The 14,557-nt window shown below is 39.6% G+C and overlaps 1 protein-coding gene across 2 annotated transcripts in view; it reads left to right on the forward strand.

Annotated features, from left to right (window-relative positions):
- USP13 (ubiquitin specific peptidase 13) overlaps positions 1 to 14,557 on the forward strand; it is a 55,175-nt gene that overhangs the window by 8,794 nt on the left and 31,824 nt on the right. For both annotated transcript variants that reach the window (XM_062602904.1, XM_062602902.1), the window contains exons 2-3: positions 3,255 to 3,380; positions 7,803 to 7,863. In XM_062602904.1, the coding sequence (XP_062458888.1) occupies positions 3,255 to 3,380; positions 7,803 to 7,863 (187 nt within the window). The remainder of the gene's footprint in view (positions 1 to 3,254; positions 3,381 to 7,802; positions 7,864 to 14,557) is intronic.

A 14,557-nucleotide genomic window follows, 5' to 3' on the forward strand; every position in this document is an offset into this window, starting at 1 on the left:
TCCATGGCAGTGTTCAAGGCCAGGTTCAGTGGGGCCTTTGAGCAACCTGATCTAGTGGAAGGTGTCTTTGCCCATGGCAGGGGTGTTGAAACTACATGATCCTTAAGGTCCCTTCCAACCCAAACCATTCTGTGATTCTGCTGTGACCATCTTAGCTTTGATTCTTGAGACAAGCTATATTCTTCTGGTGTAAGATATTGTCTTCAGTACTTTAGATATGTTTCCTTTCTCCAGTGTAAACTTTCACACATATGTAAAATGACTGTTGGTTGCAAAGATTTGTATGCCACAGGGTATGTAAAATACTATTCCTTCCAGAACTGGTTGTGTGCTCAGTAGGGTTCTCCAGCATAAAGCTTGTCTTAGATCACAGTCAGGTGTTCTTTAAGCACCAAGTAGGGGCCTAATCCTTTATATAGCCTTCTGCAAAGGTGGCTTTTTCACACATCCCTGTTTTGCTGTGACCTTTTAGGCTTTTGAACAGTCTGTCCAATTCTTTCCAAATTGTGAGAGAATAGCATGCCTGTGTTCTCCAGGAGAAATTACTGTTTTGTCAGTAACCACAACCAACTTACTCAGATTCTACATTTAGCTCATAGACTGGAAGTGTCAGATTGTTGTCATAGGCAGCTTATCAGAGCGGTTCAGTGGTCTCTTGGATTCCCTCCAGAAAAAGAGAAAATGGTCTCCAAGAAAACAAATTTGTAAACAAAGTTCCTGAGACCCTAGAGTAACAACACTATATATATTTTATTTAGGCTGGGTGCCTATAGTCCTCTCTTGTAGAGGACACATCCATGACTTTCTCACGGAAGATAATACAGGATGAAAGAGTAGACAGCATAGGTATAAAATGGGCCTTAAATAGATAAATCTGTGAAAGAGTAGTGTAAATTAAAATTAATTAAATTAATATAATTACAGTTTTAAATGCAACTGTATTTTAATACTATTTTGAGTTTTAACTACTTTATTACTTTTGAGCACAATCTTAACTGTCCGCCGTGTTCTCAAAGCTGTGAACACTTCAGATTTAAGGAGCTGTATGGTTATTTTATTTTATTTTTAATACAATCTCAGGTAGGTGTTATGTGGATTAGAAATTAGATGACTAAATAGTTTACTGTTTACTCTGCAGAGATAATCATTGTGGTATCTAGATGCTGAAAAAATGACTTCCTGGTATATATTAAGTGTGAATGGCAGATAGTTTAAATCCTTATGCTTTAGATTGATTGGAATGCTCAGAGCAATTTTTTGTCCTTTAGTTAAAGCAACAGCTGTATACATCATTACATGTTTATCTTTTGCTAAACCTGAGTTGCTGAAGCTTGTAAGTGTTGCTCCACATGAAGAAAAGCGGAAGAGACATTTTCTAAAGTCTTGGGGTAAATCATCCTTCTCTGGTCTCTCTTTATGGTGTGTTTCTCAGCTCCATGGCTGTGTTGCGCACTGCGGAAGTACCGATATGAGTTGGTGTCTGAGGCAGTTCTTCAATTCTTGCGTTGTATTGATTCAAACAAACATGCTTGAAGGTGTAGCATAGAGGTATGCATGACAGTTGTAGGTTAACTGGAACTTTTCGTTCCTTCAAGACCTTAGAAATACTCAGTGCCAGTCTTTGAAAGAGACTGGGAAGAAATAACTGTGTTTAGAGTGGAACATTCAAACCTGGTTTTCTTTCATAGTGAGAGGAGAGAGACTTACAAGGCTCTTATCTGGTCTGTGCCAGGTATCAAATGAGCAACAACTGTTCAACACTATTAGCCCTTCAGCTTCTTTTTTCTGGAAGAGAATAAGGTATATTAACCTGGTGCAGATAGGTGAATACTGGAGATCAGCTACGATTTCTGTCAGACTTGCCCTCTGCTGCTTGTTTGAGTGCACTGAACTGGAAAGAGCCTAACTGGTACAGTGGCTGTCTGGTGCAGCATGATGGACAACTTTGTGTTGGCTCTGAGAGAGGGGCCTGCTAGGGCTTGGAGGTGGAGTACAGGTTCTTGCCTGGCAGAGCACTGGAGAGAGGCAAGCTGGGCAGGAGAGAGTTTCATTTTATTGCACTGAATATATTTCAGGTGTGGCACTATCAGGTGGTATCCTGTCAAAGCAATTGTTGATGTAACAATTCTCAATACATGATTATGTGCATGTATGTGCCTAAGGTGACTTTTTTTTTTATTTTCTGGATGTAAGGATTTTTATTTATTTATTTACTTAATTTCTTTTCAAGTTGCCTATGGTTTGGCTCATGTTCTTTGAGGAATATAGTGTGAGCTTTTCTGTGCCTGTGTTTGTGCTCCAATAGCACAAACACCTTCACAATAGAAGGAAGGTCACAGTGCTTCTGAAAGGCTCAATCTTTGTTATGCACCATCTACTCAAAACAATACATGTTGGAGAGGGCTTAAAAAATTGATCCAACACCAACGAACCAGATGACTGAAAGTCCTTCTGGGAGTCTGAATATATAAGAGAGATCTAGGAGTAGTGTTAAAATGGACCAAGACCCCAGTAACAGTCAGCATCAACACCCAGCTTTTGGGAGAGCAGAAAGTGACAAGACTCCTGCCAGGTTATGTCAGCATTTGTGATCAGTACCAGGAATATATATCTTTGTATTTCCTTTCAGTACCCTTGTCTCCAAGCACTCTAATTGTATGAATAGAGAGAATCCCTGATAGGCACTGAAGAATTTTCACAAAACACTTGAGGATTTTCTTGTTAGCCAGTTTTGAGCTGTAAGATCACTTGAGATCGGTTTTTCTCAGACAAGATTCTGATCAACAGTAGAAGTTGTGGCTGAATCCCTGGACTATGAGCTCTGCCACGCCTCTGATTTGGAATGTTGTTCTTGCAATCAAACATCCAAAAGAGTTCCATTTTAAATGGCTGTGCTTGATTATTTCTGGGCTTTACAAATTTCTGCACCTACAAATCTCTGTGGATCAGGCACTTAAATGGAATTTTTCAAGACTAACTTGTAGACCTCCAATTTGGACACTTGCTAATCTGTAGTTTTAAAGTGATCCATTCCAGTGACTTTCTAAAGGCTATGATAGGGTGTGGAATTTTTAGAGGATGACTGATGTAAACACCATAATGAGCTATGAAAGGTGTATTTTAAGTGCTTGCCCAATAACAGAGTCTGCCATTTTTTTAAATTAATTAATTAATTAATTTATTCCTGCTTGCTAGGTGCTTTCTGTCCTACTCTGTTCCTTCTGTGCTATAACTATTTTTGTCATTTGTTTTAGGATTCAGAAGGAGGTCTCTATGTGTGCATGAACACATTTCTGGGATTTGGAAGGGAACACATTGAGAGGCATTACCGGAAAACAGGACAGTGTGTATATTTGCATCTGAAGCGACGTGTGATAGAGGTGAGACCTGTGGCTTCCCAACTAACTACCCCAGTATTTCTTGGGTCTCATTTAGGTAATGCATTGGGGACATAGACCAAATCTTGAATGACAGAGATGAGCATGTTCAGATTTGAGGCTTGGATGTCAAATTCAGGTGCTTAGATCCCAGCCAATCCCATAACTTCAGTTCTGCAGTGAATCAAAGACCCTAAAGAATCAGAACTTCAAGGCAGCCAGTTGCCTGGCTTCCGCTGATCTTTTTCACTACATGCTTCTGCCTATCCCATGCATATTTTCTGCATATTATGTGCATACTGTAGTTAACCAAATACTTTTCTGAAGCTTTGGAAGAATACTTGTTGGTTTTGTTTTTGTTTTAATATGAGGTATTATCTCAGGGTAGTGGGACTTTTCATCCTAAAATTTCTGTATAATTAAACCACAAGCCTTAATCCTGACCTGGGATCTAAAGCTTAGCTTAAATTGATGCTAGATTCTAGAGCCATACGCTGCCCTCATTGAGTCTTAACACCCACACATATACGGACGTATACATACAAACTTCATGTTCACTGTTCTTCCATAATATCACTGCCTATCTACAGTAACTTGTAACATTTTCTTTATAACATCTGTTTGTGTGTGGTTGGTCTGGTATCTCTAAAGGGCTGTTAATGACTTCTGGTTGGAGCTGTATGGAAGGCACTGGGTATGCTTACAGCTCACTCTCCCATAAGCTCTGTCCCCTTCAGCAAGATAGAGGGCCTAAAATAGCTGCTTGGAATGGGATAGAATACTTTGTTTCCCATGGGTGATGAAGGCCCTGAGATATGTAGAGTGCCCTTACCACTTATTTTATTTCCAGTAGATGGCTATTCGTATTTTATCTGAATTACAGTGAGGTGGATTGCATGTCTCCAGTTTGAGGTTCTTAATGATGTTTGTTAGACTTCAGAATTGTTTTTCCTTGCAAGAGTGATAGCAATATTTTCCTTCACACTCTTAACTGAGTTTTTGGAGGGCCTCATCTAGTTTTAGCAACAGTTCTTACAAGTGAATTTAACACTCCTGAAAGATGATATCTAGGACTAGAGACAGGTGGGCAGAAATCCTGTCACCTTTCCTTGTATGTAACTTTTTTCCCAGCATATGACCTGGGATTTTTCAATATTAAGCTAAACTGGGATTAAAATACGGCCTCAGAAATTCCTTTCCTGGGTAAAGATTAGGCTGCAGAACTCCAAAAGGGAACAAATATATCGACTGCTGCTTGATGCTCTTCAGCTGATCTAGTTTAGTGGTTCCTGTTTTTTTCCCTGTGAATCATAATGTAGCAGAGGGGCCTGGTATCTGTGTTTGGAGGTGGTGACACACTGGTGCACTGGAGCCTGTGGTAGGAAAGAGTGTTTGACTCTACAGTACAGGTGAAGATTGTGTCATCTGACGTAGCTCGTAGATAAGATTCCTCATAGATTAGCTGTGGATTTTGTTTACAATGAGTGTTTGCTTCTTATGTGCCATCCATGTTTTCCTTTGGGCAATATGAAACATCAGGCCTTCACTGGTACAATTCTATGAAGCGTCTGGCACATGCTACATTGTGGGTTTTGGTTTTCTTGGGTGTGGTTTTTTTAAGCCAATCTTTTGATGATGTGGGATACAGTAAAGCCGAAACATTGAATATGCTATCTTAGGACTCTTAGTGAGGCTGCTATTCTTGCCTGTGCTTTCCTTGGCATCCTGCTTGCAGAATGCACTGCGTTGCTGCAGAAATTCCTGTTTGCTTCCAGAGGTGTTTGGAATAAGTATGAGTTGTGTATCTTGTCACAAATCAGTTAGAAAATAATGGTCAGATCTTCAGCCTATTGGCTTAAGTGGATCTGCAATATCTGCCAGTAGCAGATCAGCACCAGACGCATCTGCTGAATCATCAGAAATGTGCACAAGTGCAAGTTACAAAGCACCCTCTGGTAAAATTCTTAGATAATTAAAAAATAAAGTTTTTATATATTTCTTTTTTTCTTTTCACAGAGGTTCACTCTTCAGAATTTTTAAGTCAGCCACTTTGCTGTAGTATATGATGTGTATACAACTGCCTGGGTAGTATTCAGCCCCAGGAGGACCTTTAGCTTGATGATATAGTAATACCTCAGCCCTATTGAAAACACCGAGTAGAGAAGCATGAAATTTCCTGCAGTAATGGATTATTATATTATTCAGTGATTGTGCTGTTAAAAAATGTGGCAATGGTGCAGTTAAAGAGAATAGGCTACACTGACATCTTGTATGAGAAACATCACTAACGGAATTTAATCCCACTGCTGATGGATTGTGTGGACTCCCATTTGCTGTGTATGTCACATCTGTTAGAAGCCAAAATAGTTTTGTAAATGGGGAATGTTTTCAGTGATTCCTGACAGGTGGAGAAACAAGGTAAAAACCCCTGTCAGTTTCTGTTTTTTTCAGGACTGCTGAGCATCCACAATTCCAGTTCAAATGTATTCAGCAGTTTGGAAAATCAGGCTGACATATTTAATGTCAGGCTGGCAGATAAACACTCCATGCAAATTATTCCTCTTTGAAATCTCTAGTCTTAATGACTTTCACAATATCCCACTTGGTGGCATAAGAATTCAATTGGAGCTTCCTAGTATTGGTAACTTTTTTTTTTTTTAGTTCTGAAGCTATAATCTTTGGAGTATGGTATTTATTTATTCATTATTTATTTATATTTTTATAAGTAATTTATTCATACTCAAATATGCATTCATAGTATATTTGTAATTGGATTATTATGGAATCTTAGAATGGTTTGGGTTGGAAAGGACTTTAAGATCATCTAGTTCCAAGTGACAGGGACGCATCACATTAGATCACATTGCCCAAGGCTCTGCCCAGCCTGGCCTGGAACGCTGCCAGGGATGGAGCATTGACCACTTCTTTGGGCAGCCTGTTCCAGTGCCTCACCACCTTCACAGTAAAGAACTTCTTCCTTATATCTAACCTGAACTTCTCTTATTGAAGTTTAACATGTCGTATCTTGCTGCTGCTTTTTAAAAATAGATTTGGATTTTTGGCAACTTCCTTTCCACTGCTTAAATTCCAGTAGTATTAAGGGGAAAAAGAAAAAAGTTCTGTTCATTATTTTCACTTCATTGAGGACTTTTTTTTTTTTTGTCCTAAATGGTGGAGTTGTGACTCTAACTCCACTGTGCTAGGAGTTGTATATATGCATAATAGGTTCCGTTCCTAAGTGCAGCCAATGAGTGTTAGTTGACATCTGCTCTTTCTAAGAATGGAAGACTTTCCTATGATATATAAGACTTCACTGATGATTTCAGCAGTAGCTTTGGTCAAAGCTTTATTTACATGGTGAAGGGAACCACCCAAAATATGTGACCCTTTCACTTATGAAGGAGCAGAGGTACACATGAGCTTTCCCTAGGCTGACAGGTTCTTGGCTAGTTTCTCTCCACCTGTTGTATCCCAATATTACTATTAAAAAAGAAAAAAGTTACTCAGCAACCTCACCATTTACACTAACATTATATACTACGTAATACATCATGTTAGCATTATAGCCACAGAGGCTTATTTATCTTGATTTGATTTAATGATGGCTGTTCATAAACAGCTTAAGAAGCAAGTGCATTGACTTTCACATTTCCTTGGCTTCTAGTGTTTTCCCTATTATGAGGTGTTCTGAACTGGGGAAATAGTTTTTGAAATGGAATGTCACTTGGAAGTTTACTATTCTCAGCTGTGGAACTTACTTAAATTATAAAATAAAAATAAATAAAAATCCTTCTAAAACAATTGCTTGGGTGTGGTCAGGTTTTCCTCCATACTTTCTAATATTAAGAAAGCATGGTGGTAACTTTGATCTTAATGGAAGCAGGCATGGATCCTATTGGAAAGGGCATTTTTTCTGGATAGAAGAAAATTAGCTGAACTAATAGATCACAGCAAAGTGTTCATACTGGAATTGGTTATGAAGGATTGAATATTTTATGTGCATAATAGCCTTTTCTTCCCCTCTCTAATTGAGCTTTAGTATTAAGAAATACTATAAGGGATCAAGTGGTGATAGGTCTGAGTGATGGTAGGTGCTTCTGTTTGTGGACAGAACAGCAGTCACCCATGATGACCATGAGTCATGCTCTGTTTAATTATGAACAGAGTGAAGTATGAAAGATTCAGATGGTGGCTTTCTCACTCCGTGAGGGTAGTAAGCAATGATGAGTTGAGTCTTCTTGTCAGAGGTGAATGAAGAGGATTTACATGCTTGCTCAGCAAGGACTGCGATTTAATAGTAGGACGATGAGCAGATAGAGGTGTGTTAGAAGTGGTGATGGTATGGGATTATTGCTGGTTTACTCTTGTCTCAATTGATAGATTTTTTTTTTTTTTTTTTCAAACTGTTTCTTTCTCTCTTTCCAGAAGGTACCAGGGGCATCTGGTGGAGCTTTACCAAAAAGGAGGAATGCTAAGCTATTTTTAGGTATTGTTAACAGCTGTTTTCACACAGTCCTTTTCTGACCCTGTCTGCATGTGAACTTGTGTTTTGTCCACCATATTGTCTGGCTTTGGAGCTCTTTGTGGCTTTTCTTTTTGGTTGGTTGGGGGGGGGGGGGGAAGGGGGGTTGGGGAAGAGGATTGGGTTGATTGTTTGGATGATTTTTGTTTGGTTTTGATTGTATTGGGTTGTTGTGGTTTTTCGTTTGAAAAAGTAGGCCCTCAATTATTCTCACAACCGCTTTTTTTTTTTTTTTTCTTATGGCTAAAGTGAAACAATAGCATGACCTCCCTTTGGAATTACTTTGATCTGTGGAATGTGTCTTTAAGAGGACTTTGCAGATTGTGTTCAATTAAATTGTTGTTGTTAATGTTTGGAGTAAGATTTCAAAGGAGGGCTTAGAGAAATGAAAAATAAAATCTAAAGATGAGTCATAAAGAAATGAAAATTCTTTTGTAGGAGTTAAGTCAGTTAAGGAGGTAATTTGCAGATGCTCTTCTAAATGCCATTTACTGGATGCTTGTAAAATAATAGGTTCAGCAACAAAGCTGGTTGTGGTGCAGCAAAGGTGGTACAGTGTTAGCAATGTGAGTGTAAATAAGTACAAAAGCATGGTCTAATTTTATTCTTGCTGATCTACTGCCTGCATTTTGAGGCTCCTGTCATTATGGTATTCTGGCACACAGCATATGTAGCATATTTCCTCTGCTGTGCTGTGTTGGAGTCTTCAAATTCCATCCTTGCACATGAGCATTTTGTTCCCACTGAATAAATCTGGTGCAGCAGTTCCAAGTGTCCCAGGAGACTTATGAAGGTGGTGTAGTTCCACTGGGGTGGATTTAACACATGAACTATCACCATTTAATCCACCATTCTGGCATCTAATGTACTTTTGAAAATGTACCTCATCTGGTCTCTTCTGCAGTCTTCTTTGCAGCCCCTGCTGGCTGGGAGTAAAATGGTATCAATTCTGGTCTTTCCTGTGCATCCAAATGCATTGTATTCACTTCTTTGGCTCAGCAGATTTTATTATTTTTTGGTCATACTTAAAGAAAAGAACAAATAATTATTCCTGTCCTTGTTCATAGCTGAGGAAATCAAAGCACAGAGAGGCCAGGTGATTGCATGTGACAGCAGTAGAGATGGTTAGCCAAATTTGGCATTTTATCTCTTAATCCAGCATCTTCCTCATTGGTTCATTGCTGCTGGACTTCTAATGTTACCAGGCCATTTTAGTTCTGACTTTCTCATTGTGGTGAACTTAAGGCACTTATGGTAGAGGTTTGCATAAAGCTGGCTGTTATCGGCCTGCAATTAAGGGCTTACCCTGTCAAACAGGAATAGATAATTACCAATGGATAGCTTTAACATCATGGTGTTTCTAGGTGTCTTTGAAGAATTCTCTGAAGACCCAGTTTGTGTACAAACCGGTCCAGTTTGGGCGTTTGTTACATTGCTTCTTATAATCCTCTCTGATGTAAAGCTATTAAAGATACTAAACCTTTCTCAATCTTCACAGTATTAGGACAACATCTTTTGGATACTTACTGGTTACTTTCTAGCACTGCTGGTATCCAGTAGATGCAATGGAAACACAGACTGGTTGGGTCAGTCAGCTGGAAGCTTAAAAGATCTGTGACAAAGTGTGTGTGCATAATAACAAAATTGGGTTTTGAGCTTACTCTGTTTTGTTTATCTTCTGGAGAGGGTTGGACGGTGTTGTCTGTGAGTATTCTATGTAATCAGGAAGATGAATAAAACATTGTGCATTGAAATGGATGAGCTGCCTTTAGGTTATTTAGGTGTTGCTAGGCAGTGTAGATATGGTTACTTCAGCTCAGATGTGCAAGCTTCAGGGGATTTGGGGTGGTATTTAGGGCAGACTGCGTCATGATGCATGGAATAGTATCCTTACTGCATTGTTAGCTAGGCTAGCAAGATTGAAGATACTTTGTGCTTGTCAATATTTGTGGCTTTCCCACAAAGAGGTTTTAGATCCAGTCTGTAAAATTAATTGATTGGACAAGATGGTAGCTCCCCATGACTTCACAAGGTTCTCAGATAAGAACCAGCTGCACCATTGTCTTTGGTATGCACAGTCTTGTTTAAATCAGCCACAGTGTGGTAAATGTGATAGCAGGTATAGGGGGAAAACAAAAAAAAAAAGGACATGATGGGACAAGAAAAGTACCATCACTAAATTTGATTTTCATATTTGCACGTCTGTAAGGAAACAAATGGATGAAAACTGAGGGAAAGTTGTATAAATATGCTGAAACAGATAAGAACCATTATGTATTTTCCAAAGTGAAGCAATGGTTCTGGGCCTAAGAATATTCTGTGACTGTGTGTAGTAGGCTCCCTACGTATTCAGTGATTATGTGAATAAGAGCAATTTGGTTAACAGGATGTACTGTGATCTTCCTTATGAGACCCTGGTCAAAAGGAGTAGTAGAATCAGGGGGAAGATCCTTGTGTTAAAAAGATTGGAGGCCCAGTTCTTACAGCAGGGTTATCAGCAGAGTTCTTTATAATGTTCTGATGAATTAATGCGATCATAAATGGTTTGAGAAGATACTGGAAAATGAGGAAATAGAGTTTGGTGGTTGATTTAAAATCTTAAAGTGATTCTTAAATGTGCTAATAACTAAACTATAGATGAAGTAAATGTTGGAAAATGCAAGGAAGACGAGAAGTGCTTTAACTATGTGTACATAGTGATGTCTAAATTAGCTATAGCTGTTCAGAAAGGTAGTTCTGAGAGAGATGGTGTGAATGGTTCTCTGAAAATGTCAGCTCAGTTGTCAGCAGCAGGGAGAGTTAAGTGAAACATCAGGAGTAGAGCAGCATTTTATATTTTGTTTTCTATTATTTTGCTTTATAAATAAGTGAACCTCTCTTTTCAAATAGAGAAACCACAGCTGCATGCAGTATCTCCCCTGTCTCTCGAAACCAACCAGGCAAGCACACTCCTCACTGCCCCAGCAAACAAAACTCCCTAGATAGTTATCTGGAAGGGAGGAAGTATATCTTGCAGGAGGAATCACTGCAGTTTTGCCCTGTTCTGGTATCCTCTTCTAGGCACCTGTTGGTCCCCGCCAAAGTCTGGACTCTAGGTTAAACAGAGCTGACAGAGGGGCTGTCGTAAAACTTGTCCATAGACATCCTCTTCCAGATCAGTTACCACAGCAGGATCTGCCAGTGCAGCAAGTTGCGTGCGCTCTGTTCAGAGCAAAGTCAGAGCTAACTCAGACCGTCAATTAAAAGTGTTTTGAAGTTCTCAAATGAACAGCTCTGTCAGCAGATCTGTGAGGATGGTAATTGCTTGTGAGTCTCAGTGAGGAGCTGTATCCATGACACACAGCTGGTCTCAGAGGCAGCCTTGGAAAGGAAGACAAAACTTCCACTTAGAGTTTCTGGGGAACATATAAACTTGTTGGGCTTTTCCTGGGTGGCATCTGCCTGCCTGTGGCAGTGAATGTAGTTATGACTACTGTTTCTAACTGTAAAGACCATTCATAAGAGTGGCCATGCTGCATTTCAGCACAGCTTCACTTAACTTTCCTAGATCTCATAGCACGGAGTAGCAGAACCCTATTTTCAGTATGGATGCTTTTGTTTGGTAAGCTTTTGAAGAGGACTTTTTACTACCAGTGGTTTAAGTTTGTATTTATTTAAGTAAGTACTGAAATAGTATGCATCTATGAGTGGAAAGCTTGATTTAGGAGGATTTGAGGGTGTTCCAGCAATATTTTTAAATTTTAGAGCAGTAAAGTTGTGTGAACTCACCAGCAGTAGCAGTGGAACTGATTAGACCATAGCAAGCAATTTTAATGTTATTTTACAGATAGCGAATTATCTAAATGATCTTAGTGCAAAGTTTTGCTTTTCCTTTTGCCACAAAGGAGACTGGAGACTGTCATTACTAAAGAGGGTTTTTTTTTTTTGTTCTTTTTTTTGTTTTTAATAGCTCATCTGGTGAGGTCAGTGTTTCAGATATGCCTGAAGACAAATGAATTGAGTAGCCTTTATTTTGCAAAGTGCTGTTGCTGCAATTCATTATTATTTAGAGGCTTCAGGAAGAAATATTTTGATTTAAAGACTCAGTCCTCCACTTCCAAGTCAATACAAATTTGTCTATTGCTTTTCAGTGAGAGAGCAGGGTCAAGCCCAGATTCCTAAGATGTCTTTTTAGAGTTTCAAAATTAGTTGTAGGCTTACTAGTTAACATTCTCATTCAATTTTTGTGTTTGTGTTCCCGTTCCTATGACACAGATACATCCATATGCACAGGAAATCCTGTTTAGGGGTCCTGGCTGGAGTCTCCTTATACCACTATTATTAGTGCAGTCTGTTGGTAACCTGTCTAAATTTGATCTGAGCACCTCCACTCCTTCCCCTCCAGTGGGTTGGTTTACAGTACTGTCTTCCACTTCCAGCTGCTGTTTTCAGTCAGTTCAGCAGCAGTGAATTTCTCACCGTCACTAAAGTTATGCCTATGAGCTGCAGTAAATTTATTCTACTGACTACTTGCCCAAAATAATGTCAGTCGAGCCTCTGTTGTCTGTTATTTTGCTTTGCCTGTCGTCCTGGCCTCCCAACACCACACTTATGACCTATCGACACTGTTTTAGTGACCACAGAGTTTAACTGGGGCCCTGAGGAGACACCATAAAGCTGTTACTCCACGATGTCATATGGGCATTCCCCATCAAGTTGTCGGCTCTTTAAAAATATTAGGCTGGTTGGTTGTCTTGTGCGTCAGTCTTGGAACTGAGTAAAGCCTTTCTTTTTCCTCAGAAGTTCTTCCTGTCTGAAGTATAGTGTTTGAAGGTTCATATTTTTCAGTGCCTTTAGTACTACAGTAATTTTTAGTCAAATAATGCTGCATTTGGAAGTCAGTTTCCCCCAGCTCCTCTTTCATGCAGTTACTCTTATTCCTCTCTGAAAGTCTGCTCTAGTATTAAAATCTAAGTTCAAAGCTGCCTACAGACTGCACATTGTGCCTGCTGGCTACAGGGTCAACCTCTGCCCTCATTTAGTGTGGCTCTGTTGCCTTCTAAAGTAATAATTGTCTGTTTCTATTATATCTATGCTCATACTTTCTTAGCTGTGTTGGCTCTTGCACAGGCATGGAAAATATAATGCAGGTAGAACTTCTTACTGAACTTTGCAACTGTGGCTCTCAGCACATACAAGCCAAGGTGTGAAAGGGTGAGTAGTCATTTGAGGGTTTTCTGCTGGACATCATTAAGGGGCCCGTCTGACAGTCAACAGAAGGGATAAGTTTATATGGTCATCTGCTGCAGCAAGGGATTTCAGTCATTGACCTTAGAAGGCTTTTCCACTCTTATGTACTGGATCTGAATCCTGAGAAACTGTCTTCAGAGTCATAATTGCCAGAAAGTACTGACAGTACTTAATTCCTGTTCAGAGGGAGTAGGAGTGTGAAGTAGAAGTCTACCAGCTTTACATGGTCACCTTCAAAAGTGATTTGAATCGCCAGTTAAATCCTCTTTTTTTTTTTTTTTTTTCCCTGTTATGAAGTTGCACATATCTTTCTTTAAAATAGGAAGTATGATGCTGCCATATCAGTGTGTTGGATATCCAGAATGCCATGCTGACAGGACATGGTTTTCTGCTTTTCTGGTAATGTGAATTGTATGAGACCCACGAAGGTAAAAGGGATCTTTCCTTCCCTACCCACTGGACACAAAAGGCTGATGCTTCTAAGTGTGTGATGTCCTTAGGTGGCAGTGGATCATTGCTAATAGGGTTTTCCGTCTTTTATCCCTGGATCACTAGTTCAAATGCAGGTCAGGTCAGCAGCAGTAAAGTTAGTACTGGCTGGCTGTTGTCTGGCTTGTGAGATGAGCTGGAGTGGGTCTGAATTTTGAATCCAGGGAACTGCATCATTGCTGTTTCTATACAGCGGATTTTAAATACCATAAGCTTAATGTCAGTGTCGTAAGGAAATGAAAATACCAGCCCATCTCACACATGTCTACAGATAACAGCAGTTGACGTGAGTTGTCCTTAGGTTCCCTCTGGTGGCTGAGCGAGGTGTGTGACTGCAGGCCCTGGAAGAGGCGTTTGCTGTCCTTAAAGCGGCTGAAGATACACGCAGTTTTCATAGTTTCTGAGGAACCTCTGTCATATATAGGAGATGATCAGTGCTTCTGGTTTTGCTATCTTGGTCACCATCAAATTTCAGGGCCCTAAATCTCTTATCCTTTGCTTGTGTCAGCTTGGAGATACTAAGTTTCTTTGCTTCAGAGAGTGGAAAATCTTAATGTTACAGACCATGTCTGTTGAGATTCACTCCTTTATTAAAACACAGGATTGTAATACAAGATGGGAAAGAAGCCCAGAGTGAAGTGAGGTCATTGGTTATCTCTTATGCTGTAGTAATGGAAGGGATCCTTCTGAAAATAATGTGATTTGGGGAATTAGTAACAAATTAATATTTTCTTTATAAATGTCATTCAGTATAAGAAGAAGTCCTTGCTTTTGGGTCTATATTCAGCTGATAAGAAGGGGCATTTGTTTGTTACTGCTGAGAAAGAGGTCATGCTGCTGGAAGTCTCTGACAGTGGGGGTTGCCACCCCTCAGGACTGGCTGGTGAGCAGGTGAGCCAAGAATTGAATGGAAACTGGATTATGCTGTTCTCAAGAAGTG

The sequence above is a fragment of the Pezoporus occidentalis genome, unplaced genomic scaffold (assembly GCF_034315485.1).
Source record: "Pezoporus occidentalis ecotype Australia unplaced genomic scaffold, CSIRO_AGI_Poc_V1 ctg8, whole genome shotgun sequence".
Classification (NCBI taxonomy): domain Eukaryota; kingdom Metazoa; phylum Chordata; class Aves; order Psittaciformes; family Psittacidae; genus Pezoporus; species Pezoporus occidentalis.